The sequence below is a fragment of the Schistocerca nitens genome, chromosome 7 (assembly GCF_023898315.1).
Source record: "Schistocerca nitens isolate TAMUIC-IGC-003100 chromosome 7, iqSchNite1.1, whole genome shotgun sequence".
Classification (NCBI taxonomy): Eukaryota; Metazoa; Arthropoda; class Insecta; order Orthoptera; family Acrididae; genus Schistocerca; species Schistocerca nitens.
The window spans coordinates 391,172,145-391,193,709 of record NC_064620.1 but is presented as its reverse complement, the minus strand read 5'-3'; the positions used below and the strand labels follow the sequence as shown (position 1 = coordinate 391,193,709).

The following is a 21,565-nucleotide window of genomic DNA, read 5'->3' as shown; positions in this document are numbered from 1 at the left end:
GTCCCATGCCCTTAGCAACTTGTTCTAATGCAATAAAAAAAATCTGCCCACTGCCCTGGAAGAACTGTATGTATTATCAGTGCAGGCTTATATTTCTGTAGATTTGTCAAAGATTGTTGTTTGGGCCAGTTCATTAGTTTCTCACATTATATGTTCCAGTGCTATAATGCTCCTCTGACACTGACTGCTTCTCATCTTGCTCACGGTTTTCCTCACTAGCCTCCTAGGCATGCCCGTTCCTCTGAGGGCAGCATGTAATTTCTCTCTATGCACATCATAATATACAGATCTAGAGTGGATGAATGTGTGATGTATATCAGTTTCAAATTCAGTTTTTTTCTACCTAAGATATGTCGTAGGGTGAAAATTTAGTGTACTTTTGATTTCCTTGGGAGAAATCTACATTGGCATGGACCTGTTTCTTGTTGGATGATTGGAAGCTGACAAACAAACAGGAGGTTAGGGTACATCTAATACCCAAAGTTTAGGAATAGTATTCCTCCATAATTTTCACATTCCATTTGATTTCCTTTCTTGTAGAGTGTACATATAATGTATTCTTTACACTGTAGGGACATTCCCTCCTCTTCTCAGATTTTCACAGTTCTTAAGAGGAGCTGTTTCAGTTTTTGACTGCTCTGTTCCAGTATATCTGGTTCAGACTGCATTGTCATTCCTTAATCATTTCAGGGCTTTTCTTATTTTGCCACATAGCCCCAGCAGCGCCATTAGCTACACGGACAATGTGTGATTGGTGTTAGTGAGCTCACGGTGTAGAGTAGTCAAATAAAGTGAAGACATAAAAGCAAACACCAGTATCTCTCATCAACAACAAAGTGTCCAATTCTGGCATGTGAGTTGGTTCATAAGAGGACAAACAATTGCCATCCGGAAAATGGGTTTATTGTACCCTGACTTTCGGCATCCACAGTGATGGGTATATGGTGCCAGTCAGTAGAAGAGGGTACTCTGCAACAGTGAGGGGTTATGGGACAACACTGTATGAACATTGCGTAGAATGACCACTATCTTCTCTGCATGACTATAACAATCTGTATAGTTTCATTGCATTGGAGGAAAAAGTCACCCTTGTCTTTACAACAGGTGTGTTGTTATACTGGATGAGTTAATGAACTACCACTACTTTCTAATCTTTTCCAACTTATTTCCTCTTTCCTTTATGAAAGGGATCTAGTAGTTCACTTCTAAATGTATTTATCAGTAGCATTTGAATTTAACCTCCTGAAAAACAAGTACTGCCTCTATGTAATTATAGCAAACTTCCAATTATATGAGTGCAGAAATCTATACCTGATGTGATCTGTTATTATAACAAATATTTTTGTCTAGAATACAGTTTCCTAGTTGTGAAGATGTAGGTGACAAAAACATCAACCGGTGGTTAAACAGTGATGTTTGTGACTGTGATTTGAGTGTCTCGGTAACAATGTATGTTCAGTAGAGTAAGATAGCGAAGCCAAGATATCGAGGAACCCATTATTGTACACATGGAAGCACTGAAATGTGCTGGTTTGTTACTACAGTATGTAAGACAAGCTGTTGCTAATATTGGAGGCTGACACTATTGTTTGCAGGAATAACAATGGCCACAGCATACAGTAGCTGTGTCACTAGGAAGGAGGGGATAGGGGCGACAGAGAAAGAGTAGGTTTTAAAGGTTGTGTGTGTGTGTGTGTGTGTGTGTGTGTGTGTGTGTGTGTGTGTGTGTGTGTGTGTGTCACAGTCAGTCAGTGTGCTCAGTGACTGGCAGTTACTCATTGTGTGTTCCTTTGCATGCAATATGTAGCTAATTGGTTCTAATTGCTTAGAATAACAAGCAGCTGTGAGACGTCAAAGCTCTGCATATGGCCCTGGCACAGTAGTGTGTACATTGAAGATGTTTGTGCAACATTTCCAAGCTAACTGTTTGAACAATGGGTATTATTATAATATGTTTAAGACGCACATTTTATTACAGTACATCACTTTGGTTGTCATTGGAGATATGCAGGTGCAAGTGTTACCTTTTTCATGTGGTTGTGTCCAGCACAGATCAGGGCTCTACACTGGGGATGGGAGGGGGGTCTCTTTATTACTTGGCACTCTACCACTCACACCAACCCCCTCCCCAAAAAATAACCCATTGAAACATGACCCATATTCTCTTTTAACATGCCACAGATGCCTGTGAGTTTGGTGGTGGTGGTAACGTAATATAACTTTTTACATCAGTGCTTAGTACATTGCTTTGGCATCTGAAAGTAGCAGTACAGTGGATGTCTCTTTGAACTGCTCATTATGATAATTAGCTACCCTATGAGATTTGTGACTGTTGTAACCTGAAGCTTGGTTGGTCTTTTTTCGATGGAGTGGGCTTCATGTGTCTTGTGACTAGCCCACAGGTTTCGTTAAAGTTTATGTTGATATTCTTTGCATGCACCGATGTAGACCAGACATGGCATGCTTACTCAGCTGCAGAAAAGCAAAATGCTAAAGCTGTGGTTCTATGAACAGTAGGTTTGATGCCCCAGTTACTTCCATTCAGCATTCTAAGTATATTGTTCTTAGCAGCTATGTTATTTTGAGTTTTTTTTAAGTAATGTTTGTATCTGAGGGACCTGTCAACTGTCGCTGAGCTGTGTTGGCTGGTCTGTGTGCTCAAGGCTAGACCCATTCCAGTTAACGTGCAGCTTTCTGTTTGCTGGGCATGTGTGCAGGTGAAAAGCACAAACCTTTGTTTTAATGGGATTTGGTCTGAGATAGTTATTGTAATACTGTATGTTGGCATAGCTTCTAGCATATTCTCTAACTTTACTTCCTCAAAGGTTCATAGTTTCTAATGTTTTTTTTCTAATTTTATCTATACTTCCTCAAAGGTTCTTCTTTGCACTGTGATGCCCAAATTGTCAGCCTAGAGAAAATAATAATAAAATACAACATTGAAGTGTGCACTCACTATTATCAGTATTTCACTTAGCATTACGATCAACAACACAGCTCTGCAGGATATGGTTATTAGAGCATACAACTGGGAAAAATTGTTTCTTTCAGTTTTTTCTGCTTAATTAGTATTTCTGTTCTTCCTTCCTTCCTTCATTTCTTTTCTTGCCTTACTCAATGTCCTGTGGTTTGCTGGTTCTACCTGTGAACTCGCAAACCATGTCACATTTGTTGTTGGCAGCTGGTATGGGCACTTTTGAATGGGTGCCTTTACCTTGCTGGAAGAATAACTGCATCCAGTCCAGCTGCAAGCCCATCAATGTGGGCAAGTCCTCTGACAATAACCTGAAAAGTATCATGTGTGAAAAGTGATTTACAGTTTAACACTGGAAAATCTAGGATGGAATATGACAATATTACAAAATGGATTATTGCTGCTCACCATATAGCAGAGATGCTGAGTCACAGATAGGCACAACAAAAAGAATCTGAGAAAGTAAGCTTTTGGCCAACAAGGCCTTCATCAGAAATAGACACCCTCCCCCCCTCCCCCCTCTCTCCCCCCCTCTCTCCCCCCTCTCTCCCCCCCTCTCTCCCCCCCTCTCTCCCCCCCTCTCTCTCCCCCCCTCTCTCTCCCCCCCTCTCTCCCCCCCCCTCTCTCCCCCCCCTCTCTCTCCCCCCCTCTCTCCCCCCCTCCCTCTCTCCCCTTCTCTTCTTTCCTCTGAATTGCCTCAGCAGCCAGAGACAGTGGTTGTAAATTTATTTATTTATTTATTTTTATTTTGTGTGTGTGTGTGTGTGTGTGTGTGTGTGTGTGTGTGTGTGTGTGTTCCTTGTCAGTATTCACACCCTTGGTTTTCATACTACTAATTCTGCAGAAATTATTAGAGAAATTTGGAAACTTGATTTTTGTTAAAATACAGATGCTTCAGGAACATTAAGAAAGGGGCCCTCATGAGCCCTGTGTCATCGCCCCCTCTTCCTGTCCCAGTTCCAAGCTTGCTATGGTTAGAAATTTATCAAAGCTCTGTAGCATAATTAGTGCAGTCCTTGTATGTATCTTGGGTGGTGTGAATTGAACGTTAGTGTTTATTTCTTCGTCTATTCATTTGCCAGTCCCACAAAATTAGTCACTGATTCATTTCTACTATGACCCAAGAAAGACATTTAAGAGGTTTCTGTTAAGCTGAGAATTTCACTTTTTACCAGAGAATGCAAACTTTAAGTATTCACTTTATATACATTTTTCTGCATTTTGGACAGTGTGCGACTGTACCATCACACGGGCGAATGTGTGTCACTACAAATGCGTGGTGAGACAGAAGATGTGACGGACTTGTCTGCACGACTTCGGGCAGTGACGCCTGGGGCAGAAGCGAGGGAGTTGACTCTGCATCGAAATGCGTTGGGACAATTAGGATTCCACGTACAACCAGATGGGGTTGTGACACAGGTGGAGGCAGCCGGACTGGCTTGGCAGGCTGGCCTCCGGCAAGGAGCCAGGCTTGTGGAGGTGTGTTATTTTTATAAGGTTAAATTTTCTTCAATTACTTACATGGAAATGGAAATGATGCTAACGACAATCTTTGTGTGCGTGTGTGCTTTTGGATACACAATATTTTATGTTTTTCTGTTTGGTGCATACTCAAATTCTGCATGAAATTGTGAATCAATTTGTCTGTGGTTGCTGTGATTTTGCACGAGTTGGGTAGCAGTACAATCCATTCTGGGTATTTATCGATTGCTCAGTTATGTGACTACTTGTGTAAGCAGAACCATTGAGCCCTGGATTTGTGAAACTATGCCCAGTAATAAATTAATGAATGCCACCTAACCATGGTAATGAAACAGTTAAATGAGATCCCATGCTTCCCTAAATCCTTAAACTTAATAAATAGCGGGTTTACTACGTATAACAGAATATCAATGAACTTGAAAATCACTAATAATATCTTATTAAAACTATGAAAGTTAGAGGACAACTGCCTGTCTAGCTGTTCGAATAAAATTAAGGATATAGAAGGTATGAGATTAGATGGTTCAGTGGGGAGTTAGCTGGTCCTTACAACCAGAGGCAGGGGCAGATAGCGAAGCTATCTTACTCCGTAGAAAAGATGGAAAACAAGTGAAACGGAGGCAGATGGCAAGAAGCCATCTGCTCAGTCTGAAGCGGGAAACAGTGAGTGTCGACTGTCCACATGACTACTTTTGCGCTCCTTCTGTAGACCCATGTTGCTGGTTGATTCAGCACAGTGGTGGTGTGATGTTTGTTTATTCGGCATAGCACTGTAAATATGGTGTGTTGCTGATGCTGTTCTTCTCTAAGCTTGTGGGCACTGTGGGGGTCTCAACAGTGGTAGGTTGGTTGAAAGGCATATGAGAAGAAATTTCAGAATACAATTTTGCAATGAACATGTAACCACAGAGTGGGAGTAGACAAAGAACATGCTATTATGTACTCGAATATCAATTAGAAAAACAGAAATGAGAATTAACATGTGTAATTAGATTATATAATTGATTAGAAATAAAGTGAACATATCGGGCAATTTGGCCTCTGAAAGGCACATGCAACCTACATCACATATAGTAATCACAAAAAATTCAGTTCTATAAATGACTTTCAGAAAAGCTCAGAATAAACTGAACTGAAGGGGAGAGTGATTAGCCAATCACCCAGAAGCACCAGTTATGTCACAAAATGGTCAAAGTGATTGTTATAACAGATTTTCAATTAGAAAATGTGTTACAGAAATTAAACCACCATATATCTCATTCAGAAATTACATTTTCCACGTGGATTGTTATGTAATGCATGTATTCACAATCATGATATTATGTATTCATTTCTAAAATATTGCATGAATGTGAGTGGTAGTAAACAGAAAATAAGTAACTCTGTATTATAAATGTAATGGTGAAATGCTAGTGATTTTGTTTCTATGTCCAAGTTGTAATGTCTTATGATTTGGAATTAATTGATACTGCAGTTAATATTCTGATAATTTCAGATATGCAAGGTAGCGGTGTCAACACTGTCACATGACCAAATGGTGGACCTGTTAAAGACCTCAGTCACTGTTACTGTCACTGTTATACCTCCATTACCAGATGGAACTCCACGCAGGTAAATCTGAATTTATTTGGATTATTGTGTCTGCTGTTTTAAATATTTATTCTTGTTTTGAGGAATGTTTTATCTGAGACCTGCAATTAGTTTGTGTTGTGTTAATTGTTTTTCTTTCATGATAACTTTGTATTTATTTTCTCCCTAATGCAGCGCTTTTCTCCTAGGAGCACAGTTTCTGCCTTATTTAGATTGTTCTTGATGTAGATGGTTTTTGTGTCTGAGAACAACCACCTGTTTAACGATTTACACAATCTTTGGTAACTTGGTAAACGCAGTTGTAAATTAGTCACATTCTACTATTGACCACCTCATGTTGTGATGTTAAATGATTGCTCACACAGAAGTAATACGATTCTTAGGACATTAATATATAACATACCGTTAATTTGAATCATATGTTTAGAGTTACATTGAACATATCTGTGTTGCCAAACAAGTAACCTAGGGCATGTAACCCAGTCCAATTTTGAGGTTGTCAGTCTAACAACTTCTAGTAGCAGCAAAATTCTGACTTTCAGTAATTTACATAATTAATTACCAAATTTAAAATGCTGTCATAATCTGCACTTTAAGAGGTATAATTATGGATTTAACACAGGAAGGCGAGTTTTAAAGGCAGGAACTGTGTGTGTCTTGAGGCAACACAACTGTTGGCATGCAAATACTCACAATTTTCATCCAGTATTTGAGATTGAGAGTACTTACCAACTTCAAACTAAATTTACACATACCTGTAATAACTTCAAACCTTTTCGAAACTTTTCTCACTTACATGCTTAATGTCAAACATTTAACGCATCAACTCGGAGGAAATATAAAAAGAAGATTTGCAGATGTTGAATGAGAGAGCTGTATTAGAAGTGAAAAATGGTGATCCTCCTGGAGTAGATATCACAGTGGAAAGGATCAAAGTTGCAGGACCTACCAAAATTCAGTGGCTGTACAAAATAATGAAAATAGTATGGACTTGTGAAAAGATTTCTGATGATTGAACAAAGGCAATTATCATACTTATGTTTAGGACAGGTAATAAGGTGCTGTGTGAGAATTACAGAGGTATAGCGTTATGTGCCACTGCCTGAAGATTTATGGAAAGATAATTTTACAAAAAGTCAGGAACAAGATAGAACCACAATTAAGAAAACAACAAGAATTTTGATCTGGAAGATCAACTATAGATGCCACTTCTCCAGCTACACAGATAGAAAAAAATGGGAATTCAGGAAAGATATCATAGTTGCGTTCATAGGTATAAATAAGGTGTAGACACTGTTAAAAGGGAAGAGAGATGGCAGTGTTTGAATACACTAGAATTTTCAAGAGGAATGCAATTCAGAATCAGAAACATGTATAACAAATACCTGAATTGTGTTATAATAGATGACAAGAAATCAGAATGGAGGAATCTGACAAAGAACTGTGCTCTCTCCAGTACATTTTAATATAGTTAGGGAAAACATAACAAGGAAAGCTCAACAGCAGATGATATGAAAATCGTAGCATATGGAAATGGTATGATGATTTGTGAAGAAAATTAACAGAAACTGGAAGAACCACTAAATGCATGGCAGAGAGTAATTGAAGAAGCAGTCAAAAATTAATGAAAATTGGCAGTAAATATGAAAAATGAAGGATGTAATTTGTAATGGAAAAATTATTAAAGAATTGGATGCTTTCAAATATCCAGGAAATTAGGTAACCAAGAGAGGAAACATTAAGTATATAATTTTGGAGACAATAGAAAATTTTCAAAATTTTTGTTATTGTATACCAGACAAAAATTGGAAAATGTGTGCCAAAGCAAAGGTGGTGATATACAAGTCATATTATCTGATCTATGGATCAGGATGTTGGACCTGGACAAAGAAAGACATGAGCAGAATACAAATGACAGAGATGCACTTTCTACGAGGTATCCTGGGTAAGATAAGAGAGGACAGGATAAGAAATGGAAAAGTACAAAACACCCTTCAAATCCATCCTCTAAACAAAGCTGTGGAGGGAAATCGGCTTAAATGTTTTGGCAACATTGAAAGAAGGGACAGGAAATACTTTCAAGAGGAACTCTAGAGTCTAAAGATTATGGAAGAACAACAATTGGAGGACCATAAACAAGATGGAGAGACCAGATGAAGTATTATGTCTGCGGAAGAGGACTTCAATGGGGGTAAATGCTGATGACAGGCTGTGGAAAGAAGAGAGGCTCGGAAAATGCTCTGTGAATGACCTGTATAAGCAGAAACTCGTGTGTAAAGTAATATAAGCTGGAAGCTATTTTATACATGAGAGTTTGATTCTTTAAAGAAGCTGAAGTTTACTGGTGTTTATCCAATTGTTTAGCATGCAGCTATAAAAATGCTGGAAAAATGTATTTTATGAACTGATTAACTTCACACCCATCATAAAAAAAAAAAAAAAAAAAAAAAAAAAAAAAAAAAAAAAAAAAATTTGGTCCACGTGATCAGTAGAATATCCAGTCATCTAATAAATCAACAAACCAGCTGTCGCTGACAAAAAAATTAACTGCCTAAAGAAACTAACTACCTGACTTATCTATTTATGCATGTTTATTCACCTACTAACAAAAGGTCCTCCAGGATCTCTTACATCTAACCAGACATACTCGGAGAGTAAACATTACATTTTGCATTGTACATGAGTGGTGTATAATTGTGATGGAGATGGTGATAGTGATGGCAGTAACAGTTTGTTCAGTGATGAATATGTGGAATTTAGTAAATTTTGATCTTGTTAACACTGAGCAGTTTCCTCATTACATTCCTCTCTAATTTGAGTTATGAGATCTAACAGGAACACATGACAACAGTACAGAAGGAATCTGTGTAGAGGAGAAGTTGACTATTTGGAGGAAGAATGAGGAATAGTAACAGAGGAAATGGACAGAAGAAAGAAGAAATTTGAAGGGACCAGAGAACCATGGATAGTTTACAGTGACAGGTACTAATTTGTTGACGGACAGAAAGAAAACGGTTTGTACATGGTCCAGTCACATTGTGACGACCGCTTATGTTCAACATCAGTGTGCAATAAGCGATCAAACAGATGTGGCAGCACTAGCAGTGGTGCTTATATAAAGTGTGTTCGGGGGACATGGTGGAAAACAGTGCAGTCATTGTAACAATGCAGAAACTGAGTGATTTGTGTGACATCTTAAAGGGCATATTCATTGGCTTTACGGGCCATAGATGACAGGAGTCAATAACAGCTGCAGAGATGTGTACCGATGAGTAGACATGCAACTGTTGAGCAGCTGACCTCCCAGATGAACCAAAGATCTACGAACAGTCTTCAACGACCATTCAGCAAATGTTACTGCATATGGGCTTCTACAGCAAGCCTGTTTCACACATCCATGTTGACTACTGTTAGTCAGTGATAAAGGCTGGAATTTACACTCCAACACCACAATTGGACATCTGCTGAGTGGTGACAGGCTGCCTGTTCAGACCAGTCGTGTTTTGTGCCCCATTGGCATGAAATGTCTGAAAGCAAACTCTCTGCAACAATTATTGGGAGGATCCAGGCTGGAGGAGGTAGCATTATGGTCTGGGGAATATTTTTGTGGCACTTGCTAGATGATGAATAAGACACAGTTTACAGTATAATTTGTTCCACAGTCTCATGGCTGAACTGAAGGAGGAGATAGAGAAAGTTTAGTCTGATACATAGGTACAGCCAAGATACTAGATATATCCAATCTGGTCTTGCAACTGTGGAGTGGTGATAGGTATTTGGTATGTGAGGGGATGTATTGAGGACACTAGGAACTAAGAAACCTATCAGGTAAACAGTGTGTGCAAAAATCACACATCTGGTCACATCCAAGCTAACGGAGTATAGGACGGACCAATACAATCGAAAAAATGAACGTTGCAGACACATCTTACACAAGTGTTCATCGCCAGCTCTAGTCGTCTAGTGTTTCCATGATTTGTGCTGTGTTGAATTGCAACACAATGGGAAGATTTGACAGAACTAAAGACTAGACTAACTTTTTAAATTTAGTTGGAAATATTTTTCTACACTTTTGTTTTTAATGTAAGTAAAGGTACAAAAAAGGGGTTTTTGCTTTATGATACTTGGTCCATATAACCAACTAATATTTGTTTTAAAAGGTGCTGCATGTTTCTGTAAAGATTCTTACAAGGAGACCATCAGACCTGTTAATAACTGGTTATAACAAAAGTATGTTGTAGAGAGCGCTTCTTGAGTACCTGGATAGCAAATTTTCATGTGATAGCTTCTAGTTTCAGGGAAAATCAATGCTCAAGTTTTAGGCATACATGTTACTTTAGTTTCCCTTCACATGAGTGAGTCTAGCGCATTGGCCAAAGTTTATATGGCCGCCATGCTGGCAGTATGTTTGATATATTGCCCATGTACATCTTTCTTTTTTATATTTTATTTAATGGTTTTGATTTCATTATATAAAATATATTTAAATGGTAAGTCATGCAAAATATTCAAAAATAGTTATTTTTGTCATAGTAATTTCATTAATAAACAAATTATTACAGCAAACTTTCTTCAGATGTGGTTTCGATTGGTTACAGAATAGATTACAAAATCATCTTGCTCGCTATCACTTACTGTACTGGAACAGAATGCAGGCACACAGAGTTTTCAGAAGCAATACCAGAAAAAAACATTTCATTAGGATTAAAAAAGATTGTTCTTACTTAGATCAACTTCAGTGTGAACTATGCATACTTCTTCATTCGTTAGACATCAGATGCACTAAACTAATGTGGAATTAAAATATTTTTATGACATCTTCCTCTGAAATAATTTCTTTCAGTCTGTAGCAAGTCAGGAACATTTTGAATTTCTTTTGGATAAATTTTAAACTGCTTGTAAAAATAAACAGCACATATTTGGCATAGTGGAATACATTTGGGTGGGATGATTTTTATAGTGCAGGTACATGTTTTTCTTTGATCTAAAAAGATTTGATCGTAAAGTGTCTCATTAGTCATCCCTTCCCACAAATCAGTTATGTAAAGAAATTTTCTTGTCCCTCATACTGAAGAATGACATATTTTGAAAACTTTGCTCACAGTACTTTGGAAAATTCCTTGTTTTTGTGTAGGACACGATTACATTTTTTAGTTCATGAATGAGTTTGTCAACTCCCTTTAGAACAGTCCGACCAAATTCCCCAGACGGCTCTTGCATACATAAGAAAACATAAGAAAATATCTTGTCTTATGCAGTTAGAGTATAGTGTGCTGTGAAGTAATGACTAATAATCTTGTTCAAATCAGTTTTTGCTCCGTGTTTCACATGGTATCTATTGTACATAGATTGGTACCAGCAGCCAGTTTCGTCGGTATTAGTTGCATAATTGAAGTCAAAATATGGGGTGAGTACTTCTGTCAGCATCTGGGTGACCCAGCCCCGCAGTGCCCTTGTGGTCATGCATTAACAGTGCGCCATGTTTTATTGTCGTGTCCCAGTTTTAGTCAATCTTGTGTTGTCCTGTCTCTGCCATCTACATTACAGGATGTTTTAGCTGATGACGCTCGAGCAGCTGCTCGTGTTCTTCGTTTCATTACTTTGATTGGCTTGTCCAAAGACATCTAACTCTTTCACTTATTTTATCTGCATCTTTATAAGAACTTTCTGGTGTCCCCCCCACCCCCTTGAGTTTTCCTAGATTCTATGTGCTCTAGCAATTGTGACTGGGCACTAATGACCTCAGTAGTTGAGCGCCCTTAACACCCCCCCCCCCCCCAAAAAAAAAAAGTCAGCATCTGGAATTGGTTCACAGCTGCTAACACTTCATACTGGAGCAGTCCAAATATTCTGGAATTTTGACCACAAACAAAATAAACATTTGAAGAAAGTGTTCTGTAAGATTGATTTAGTAAACAAATTACTGCATCAAAAATGACTGTTTTTAATAAGTTTGCTTGAGGTACACTGCTAACAGATATTCTGCATGATGAAATAGATTGTGGGAAGGAGAGGGGGGGACAGAAAGAAGTGTACACGGGCAGGGTTTAAATATATACTGACGGTGTGGCAGCCATGTGTCTTAGCCTCTGTGCTGTGCTCACTTCGTCAAAACCTATTTAAATGTATAGATTTAGGAGATACATATAAAACTTCAACTTGGATTTTCTCGGAAACTTGGGGTCATTGCTTGCATAGTCCCTAGCCAGGTAATCGGGACTGGTCTCTCTACAACATACCTAAGGGTCACCAAAATCCATTATTAATAGGGGTTGTGGAACCTTTGTTAGTTGCCATTCATTTTCAGTAACTGGATTGGGTTTTCATCAATATTTTGTTAATAGTACACATCACATTATTTTTGGGAAATTTTTCTTATCTTTTCATCAAGAGAAAAGCATTGTTGCTATAGTTTGAGTGAATTTAGTGCTAGGAACCGTGTGCATCATTACTGTATTGTGCAGTATAGATTGCCCAGTGTCATGGGGATATACTACTGCAGTTAATGCTAACCAACAGAAACAATCAATTGTTCCAGAGGGTGCTCATTGCCCAACTGCCGCGCCTCTGCTGGAGGTAATGGTGCAGCAGGAAGTGGAGGGGCTGAAGGAGATTACGAGAACGTCCCTTGCCCAGGGACAGGTAAACCAGCAGTGCCTGGCAACCACCGACGGCGCTATGATCAGCAGGAACCGGAACGCAGCTTCTCGCCGCCCAGGTCGTCAGCCAGTTCGGGCTATGGCACAGGCAGCAGTGGACGTTCTTTTGGTGATCCTTCACGCTTTCCTTCAAATCCAGAGGTTTGCAAGATGCATTTCTTTTATTTATCTGTTTATTGCTTTCAAATATTTGTTGCTATTGATCTTTCACTGTATTGTGCTGAGTATAAGCTGCACTCAAATATAAGCTTGGCCCTTTATTTTATTTTATAATTTTTTCTTTTTTTGGGGGGGGGGAGGGGAGGCAGAGGGGAGAGAGAAATTTATCACATTACCGATTTGCAAAAACTGTTCACAGTATGTGTCACTCTTAATCTCAGTCTCATAATATAGAAAAATTACACACAAATGCCTGACTTCTAATAAGTCTTCATTGATGCCACTGTTAACTTCTGTACTGGTATCTGTCCTTTCACTGCAATATGTTTGCCACTCTCCACCCAAAGTACATTGTCATATTGATCCATGGTTTTGGATACGTAGCACTTCTTGAACCATTTGATGACAGAACCTGGTGGTATTGCACCATGGAGACAGAATGCTCGCTCAAGTAAGGCATATGAATGTTTTAATTTTCCTGTATGTAGTGCTCCTCCGAAAAGATGACGTGAATAGTGTTCTGAGAGGTAGTCTTCAAATTGCTTGTTTCCAGTGACAAGTAACTGAAGTTTTCAATTAAAAGGGTGTAATTACTAGATCTGTCTTCGCTGCAATGGTTTAACTATTTACATGAAGGTGAGGAGACCTTTAAAGGCGTCAAACAGTTGTGTAGTTGTCTTACTGAACAGTGCACCAGGTATGCTATTCCAAACAGTAGCTAGCCAGTCCATCATTAAATCTGTCATCCAGCTTTTTTCTTGGTAATGAAATATTCTCTCTTTAGGGCAATTTACTTTGGCTAAAGCTTTGTACTTAAAAATAACGTGGTGCGGGGTGAGAGTGGCAAGTTTTCTTCCTCTGCAGTAACTGATAACATCACAGAAATAATTTGCTTTTCTTTTTTCAGTTGTCCTTAATGAAATTCTATTTTCCTGTTTATGGTCCACTGTTGTATTGCTTGGCGTATCCCAAAGGACACATGCTGTGTAGGCATTGTTGACATGATGTAGAGGACAAGAGTGCTGCTGCCACTTTAGGGTTATGCTGCTCTGGAATTGGAATTTTTCTGTAAAACTCTTCCTGCAGTGTCTGTGCTAGTGAAATAGTTCATTGGATAGAAAGACCACTTTTATGCATAAAACTGAGGCAGCAACCAATACTCCTATGGAGTTCTGTGTGTAGTATGTTTGTATCCTCAGTTTCCAAGTCCTTCAATTGGATCCTTTGTCAAGAAGAGGTATCCATTTGCCTTTGTTTCTTTCTTGTTCAAAGAAATGAACCCCAGTTTCATGTTCAGAATAATACCTAGCCGTTTGCCCTATGTTGAATTTCCATGATTAAACATCAATTTTCAGCTTATTCTCCAGTGCAGATTCATCCAAACCTTTTTCCAGCTTCTCCATTTCATGTACAATGTATAATTAGGAATAATGTCAGAGTTTTGTTAGTGAATTTCTTTTGATGTTACCACTCATTGATGAAATTATATTTTGCTGTTCAATTAGAACAGAATTATGCCTTTCCTTTTGTATAAAATAATAAAATTGTGAATATTGCAGTAGTCTTTTCTTTAAATGAAATGTCAACAATCAAAGGCAGCTATATTGTTTCCTCATTTATTAATTTGCAAATTCTAGTGTTATTGTTGCACCACTCTGAACAGAGGAATCAGCAGCACAATTTTTGATTATATAAAAATATACCAGGATTTGTAGGATTGTGCAGAAGATATGCTCATTAATTTTTCGAGAAGAAATTTTGGGGGAAAAGTGTGGGTCTATTTGGGCCATTACAGTATATCATTTTCATTGTCATTCTGAACTGAAGTGTGTACTCCAGTTGTTAAATATTTTCCTAAGTGAGGTGTGACTTCATGGTTTAGGCCCTGGACTCAGTTCAGGATGAACAGTGCTTGAAACTCCCATCTGATCATTCAGATTTAAGTTTCCAATGGTTTCCCTAAATTCCACAAGACGAATTTCGTAATGGTTTGCTCGGAAAAAGAAGACTGCCAATTTCACTCTCCCTCCTTGTCCATTCTGAGCATGTGTTCTCTTACTAATGAGTTCCTGCTAAGCGGTCATTAAACCCTGACTTCAATTTGAACCTTCTTTAAATTTATTCTATTCTATTGAAACAGCAAACTTTAAAACTATACAACAGATGGGAAATAGTTCGTATGTTTAAAGACAGTAGAAATTGCAAGAGAAAAATTGATTTGTTCTTCGGCTTCAGACCTCTTGGACCTCTTATAGGTAATGGTGTTGCTCACTTTTCATTTTCCTGAAATCATTCTATCTGCTTTGATATCTTCTGAGTTATGGAGAATATGATGTTCTACATATGCTTGATTTTTCTTCTGTAAAGTGTTGGGTGGGTGTAATCGCGAGATCAAGTGACATGAGCTATGACTGGCTTACAAAAGTGCTTAGCAATCTCGATTTCAATGCTTCGGAAAGTAACATGCGGTGTTTAATGGAATTCGAATTTATACCTTCGTAACACGAAAATATGTAGCGTACTTGTTGCTGCACATCAAAGATCTTTCCAAATCGTGTTTTTTCCCACCTGAGTTTAGTTTTCTAAAATGTTGGGAAATTCCACGTAAGTATATAAAACCATAAACATTCAAAGGATTGATAAGTTTTACAGTGCCGAGGAAAAGTATACTGTCACTAAACACGTGAAAAGTGTATTTTCACCCAGGAGAAAGTGTATTTTCAACTGGGAAATGCGGAAAAAATTCAGGAATTTTTTTCCTTGTCCGTGTATACACCCTGCCATCACATCCGCACTGATGAGTGGTTCCTCTTGAACTATAACAAGGGGCTCACTGAGCCCTTTACAGACTGTAATTATCCTCCCAACCTTGTATGAAAACACATCTCTCCTGTCTTATCTTTCCAGTCTCCCACCACCTCGCAAAGTCCCACCTTCTGGCCACAGAGGAGCATAACCCTCATAACTCAGTACGACCCAGGACTGGAGCAACTGAGTTACATTCTCTGCCAGGATTTAGACTACCTCTTGTCATGCCCTGAAATCAGAAATGTCCTGCCCACTATCCTTCCCATCCCTCCCACAGTGGTATTCCACCATCCACTGAACCTACACAATATACTTGTCCGAATCTACACAACCCATGCTCCCAAGCACCTCATGGCTCATATCCCTGTAATAGACCTAGATGCACAACCTGCCCCATAGATTCTTCCACCACCTACTCCAGTCTATTCACTAACGTCACCTATCCCATCAAAGGCAGGGCTACCCGTGATCTAAAAGCTAACCTGCAACCACTGTGCTGCATTCAATGTGGGCATGACAGCCAACAAGCTGGCTGTCCGCATGAATGGCCACAAAAAACTGTGGCCAAGAAATGACTTGATCACCCTGTTGCTGAGCACACCACCCAACATGACATCCTTTGTTTCAGAGACTGCTTCTCAGCCTGTGCCATATGGATCCTTCCCACCAACACCAGCTTCTCTGAATTGTACAGGCAGGAACTCTCACTGCAATATATCCTACATGCCCGTAACCCTCTTGACATCAAACTTCGTTAACCATTGTCCTCACCTGTCTAGCCCTTTCCCTGTTCCCATTCCAGCACTACACAGCCCTCTATTCCACCAAGGCACCCAGTCATTTTACTTCTCTCCTTTTCTGCAACTCCCCCACCCCCTCCCCATCTCTCTCCCACCCTCCATCTAACCTCCCAACTGCACCTAGCTGCCCTACCGTGTCCTCATACCGTCCCTGCATGCTCTGCAGCAGCACTTCACCATTGCCCACCCCCTACCCTGTTGTCCCTCACCCTCCATGCCTGAGCCTTCTTCTTACCCCCACCCAGTTGTTACTCCCATCATGCAGTGCTGCTGCTGCTGCTGCTGCTGCTCATAGTTTGGCTTCAGATGTCATAGACAGACAGGCGCAACAAATAGATTGCTATACATTTTTTCTAAAGTAGAGTGTATCCATGTAAGTGCAGCTCGCACACATGACTGTGTGCGTTTTCTACTTTAGGAGGAGGCCTTTGGTCGAAAGCTCAAATGTGTAGCAATCTTTTTGTCTGTCTGCAACTCAACATCTCCTCTGTATGGTGAATAGCAATCTACCCTTTTCATAATAATGTCATAAGATGATTAGTGAAATATACAGATATGATGGAGAAAAGACACAGCATTGAGAAACTAAATAGAGTGAATTACACCTCCTGGTTGTACTAAATGAAAATGATTCTAATACATGGATCTGAGGGCTGATTGAGCCTGGAGTGATATAACCTGGTGATGGTGTCTCGCTTTCTGATAAAAAGTTACATATCACATAAAGTAAAGGCAGTGTAAGAATTGTATTTCCCATATTCGATGAGCAGCAAATGGGTACACAAAATTTTACAAATCCAAAAACAGTTAGGGAAGAAATTAAGAAAATTATACACCCAAAGAATAGTAAATTTCACATAGTGTGCAACTCAGATGGAAATTATATTTGCTAAAAATTGAGAATTGTGCAGAGATGTGGAAAGTTATCTAGGCTCGATGAACAAAACTGTTGCAGATCCAGTGAATATTGGTGAGAAAATTGAAGATGATAATTCTATGTGGACTTCTAGATGAGTGGGTTGCAGTTGTTACAGATTTGTGCAATTTGTCAGATAGTGATATTAAGTGTGCTACAGTTAAAAGATGTCAATTTCTGGAAAGTGCTAGATGTCATAAATATAGTGAAGATAAAGAAAGCTAACACTGGTAATGAAATGAATCATAAAATGTGACTTGTGGAACACTGTGACAAAGGTCAGGAACAAATGAAAAAAGGCACAGATGCTAGAAGTCACGAATGTAATGAAGATAAAGGTAAATACCAGTAATGAAAGGTACTGAAAAATGTCACTTGTGGAACGATGTGACAAAGGTCAGGGACAAGCAAAGAAAGGAGCAACATGAAAAGAAACTTTTATTTGTTACAGTTGACATAGTCACCCAAAAGTTGACCTGAAAGAGGGAAATAATAAAAAATTAAAAAAAAAAGCAAAAGGAACAAGGTGGTGTCAGTACGAATTCTTCCTGTGACATAGTTACATTGAATAGTGATAATGAGATAGTGGATTCCAAATGAAAACTACTTTTCAGCTTATGGTATATTGATAATTTTTACTTATCGACTGTCTGACAGCAACTGAATAAAACACAATTTTAGTGCCATACGCGTTTCGCCTTTATTCTCATTGCATTGAAACAAGCGTTCAGTTCATAGTGCTGTGGAATGTGGGGGAAAAAACCGCAAATTGGCATTCCTAAGAAGAACAACAACAGCAAAAAAAGCAACAGGAGCGTAATATGTAAGAAATTGTCCATGCAACCTGCCACTGATGAAGCCTTGCAGAAAATAAAGGCGAAACGCGTATGGCACTAAAATAGTGTTTTATTAAGTTGCTGTCAGACGGTCTGTAAGTAAAAATTATCAATATACCATAATATTACACACAACTGAGGAAGGCAGGACTACAAAAGTTGAAGATGTCAATACTTTTCAGCTGCTGATAAAAATAATTTAGCAGAAATCATAACCTTAGCTGGTAGCAGAAAACAGAGGCCATGGGGAAATGTACAGTGAGGTTTAAGATAATTTAAAATGATGGTTTGGCTAAAGAATTTGTCACTAAAATTACCTTACATTGCCTTAGATTGACCTGAAATCCTGTCTGAGGCATCTCACTGAAAATGATAGAAATATTAGTTTTGGTGAAGAAGGTTGCAAGATCTACTATGAATATGGAAGGCTGGTCAGTGGAACTCAACAGAAAGGTTGTTTATATTCTATAAATACGAAATGCTCTCCAGACAGCAGATCAATAAATGTATTCAGAAATAAGGTAGTATGTTAAAAGCTGAAGACGTTGACAGGAGCTACTTTATTTACTCAGTTTTTGTGATGTGACTGAATTGTCTTTGACACCATTCAAAAAGACAAAGTTTGTTCCAGTAAATGATGTTTAATTTTCTCTGATTTAATAGTGTGTGGAATTTTTCTCTCTCAATAAATATTAATATGTTTGATATAAACATTTTATTCTACTCTGAGAGTCTGGAAAATGAGAAGTTTGTGTTTGAGCAGAGCAGAAAGAAAGGCAGACTGTTCCTGGGCAGAGAGTTTTCTGCCAGTGTTCATCACAGTGTGATGCTTGGCAGAAGTCATTTCTTTCCAACAATATTTTGAACCATTTACTAGTATGTGCATCATATACCATGTATAAAGGAGATGACCAACAATCTGATTTAGTGAGAATGTGAATATGATTGAAACAGTTTCCATTTTCTCTGTATTTTGTCAGTACTCATATGTGGAAGGAAATGGAAGGAAAAAAGTGCTTTTTATGTGTTAAAACATTTGTCTTAATTTTGTTTTAGTGTTATGGCTTATCTGTGTAGCTACTTTTGTGGAAATTTGTAGGTCAGTGCTGTATTCGAAAATTGTACCAAATCAGCCACAACTTGTATTCAGTAGTTTACTCTAGAACATAGGTGCCAGAATTAAAGTTTCATAATTTCAGTCTTGTTCATAAATTCTGAGCATTGACAGCTTATGGAATGGACAGGGGTAAAACATGCTTTTGGAGACCGTAAAAGAGACAAGATCTTCAGTTATCAGACTATACTGCTAAATCCATTCAGCTACTGATTACAACAAACTGTTTAAAAAAAAGTATTCAAGATTGGAGACTTTCTCGGATACCTGCTAAATAGTTGCTCTCAGGTCAGAAAGAATGTGATGCTAATGATATTTGTAGAATACTTTAATAGCCACATCATTCTGAATAGACATCTCATTTGTTCTTGGAAAGACATGCCAGCAAATTGTGCCATACTTTGCTTTACTGACCATATTTTGGAAACAATGGAAGTCTAGTTGGAATCATATGCAGTCTACTGAAAGACAGGTAGATTACAGAATTCTCATAAAGAAATCAGAATTTTGTAGTTTACATGGAAGAGTAGGGATGTAACAAAGTATTACTTAAGTAGGTGAAATCAGAGAAAAACATCAGTGATGCAGATGAAGTGCTAGTTTCATCTTCAACAATAGAACAACTGAAAATACAATACCCCTGGAACAGCTTGTAGGTGTCATTTGATCCTTAATGTGATTTGCATTAAAATTCCACAATATAGTTAAAATAAGGTTTATATTTTCTCTGTTCATGTTTTGCATACACATTTCAATCAAAGTTTTACCTCAGAAGCTCTAACTCTTGTAGATTACTGTTTTGGGTACAAAGTGTTACATGTCTACACAGAAATGTGATCTATTTCTAGAGGTCTAACATTGCTTTGTTTCAATTGTATTTTCTAAACATTGTAATCACACTTCGCGCAAGTTGATGTCACTTTTCATACACATGTTCTGCAGACAGCTTTCTTGCATTTGTCTTAGATGCTGTTGGTATTGCTTCTTTAGCATCTTCCAATTTGGCACTTAGTTTGCTTTTTGAGTTGCCTAATCCACCAGCCTTTTCTTCATTGGATTGGCTTCCTTGCTCCTGTCCCATATTTGTTGGTTCCTGTTCATGAATTCATTTACCAGCTGAAAAATAGATGCCCACTATTTCTTAAGATTGTTTTTGATTATTTGATTGTAGACAGTCTAAAAATTTATTAAAAATTTATTGCTGTCTTGTCTAGGACATTGTAAAAACATGCAATCAGATCTCTCCTGCAAGAAACATCAATTGAATATTCACGAATCACTTGACAATCATCATACTTTGTGGCATCATAGAAGATAGGTTTATGGTTTTTTCTTTAATTCTTTGCTCATAGCTACTTCAGGATGTAATGTACTGAGAACAGACACATTCTTATTCTTTCCCTGTATGTTGTCTGGGTCCACTACAAATTATTAATCTGTTTCAAGGTGATAGTGGAATGTAAGTCAGAATTGTTCTTCTACATGCAGTTGGGGATATCTTCCCACTAACAAAAGTTTTATTCTATTGAAGTTGTTTGGTGAGCAGTTGTCTGTTGCATTTCTTCCTTGCTTTGTGGCTTCATGAGACAAAAAACACTCTCACCCAACAGCACATTGATTGGTCTTCCTATGTGCCATGGTGTGGGAAGGAATTGCAAAGGTACTTGTATGCCAAGTCTCTTTGCAGCTATATAAATCGTGACTGTTTTTATTAGTTTTGTTTGGTTTAAACTGGGTAAAACTGCCCTTTGCTTTGCTCTGCTCTGGAATAATTACCCATCATTTGTAATATTTTCACCAGGGCAGTAGGAGCACAAACTGTTTTGCTAAACTTGTCCAAATTTAAGAAATGAGAGGTAAACTTATCAGCAGGGATGCATTAACCTGGGGATGACTTCTCTTTGAAGTGGAGGTGTCTGATAAGTTCACAGAATCTAGATCTTGTTATTTTATCCATGATAAAATTAGGCCCCCAAGAAGAAGAAGAAGAAGAAGAAGAAATCATCCAAGGCAACACTTTTAGCAGAAAAAGGATCTCTAGCATAAATCATACCAATCATTGGCTTAAATTCTTGTTTGTTTGGGAAGTGGACACTCCTGTCTCTTTCAGGACATTTCTTCCAGATGACAGCATGTTAACGACTTTCCGTTCTGTACCGTCTCTAGCTACCGCCTTCGTTGTTGTGCAAGTTGCCTCATGAGACTGTTGTGGAGAGAACTGAGATAG

General features: G+C 38.4%; 1 protein-coding gene across 1 annotated transcript in view; it reads left to right on the top strand.

The window, feature by feature from the left end:
- The window catches only part of LOC126195657 (signal-induced proliferation-associated 1-like protein 2), a gene marked incomplete at its 5' end in the record, with an annotated part of 213,322 nt that overhangs the window by 148,149 nt on the left and 43,608 nt on the right, over nt 1-21,565 (top strand). The window contains 3 exons of the mRNA XM_049934281.1: nt 4,204-4,453; nt 5,952-6,067; nt 12,585-12,846. Coding sequence (XP_049790238.1) covers nt 4,204-4,453; nt 5,952-6,067; nt 12,585-12,846 — 628 coding nt within the window. The remainder of the gene's footprint in view (nt 1-4,203; nt 4,454-5,951; nt 6,068-12,584; nt 12,847-21,565) is intronic.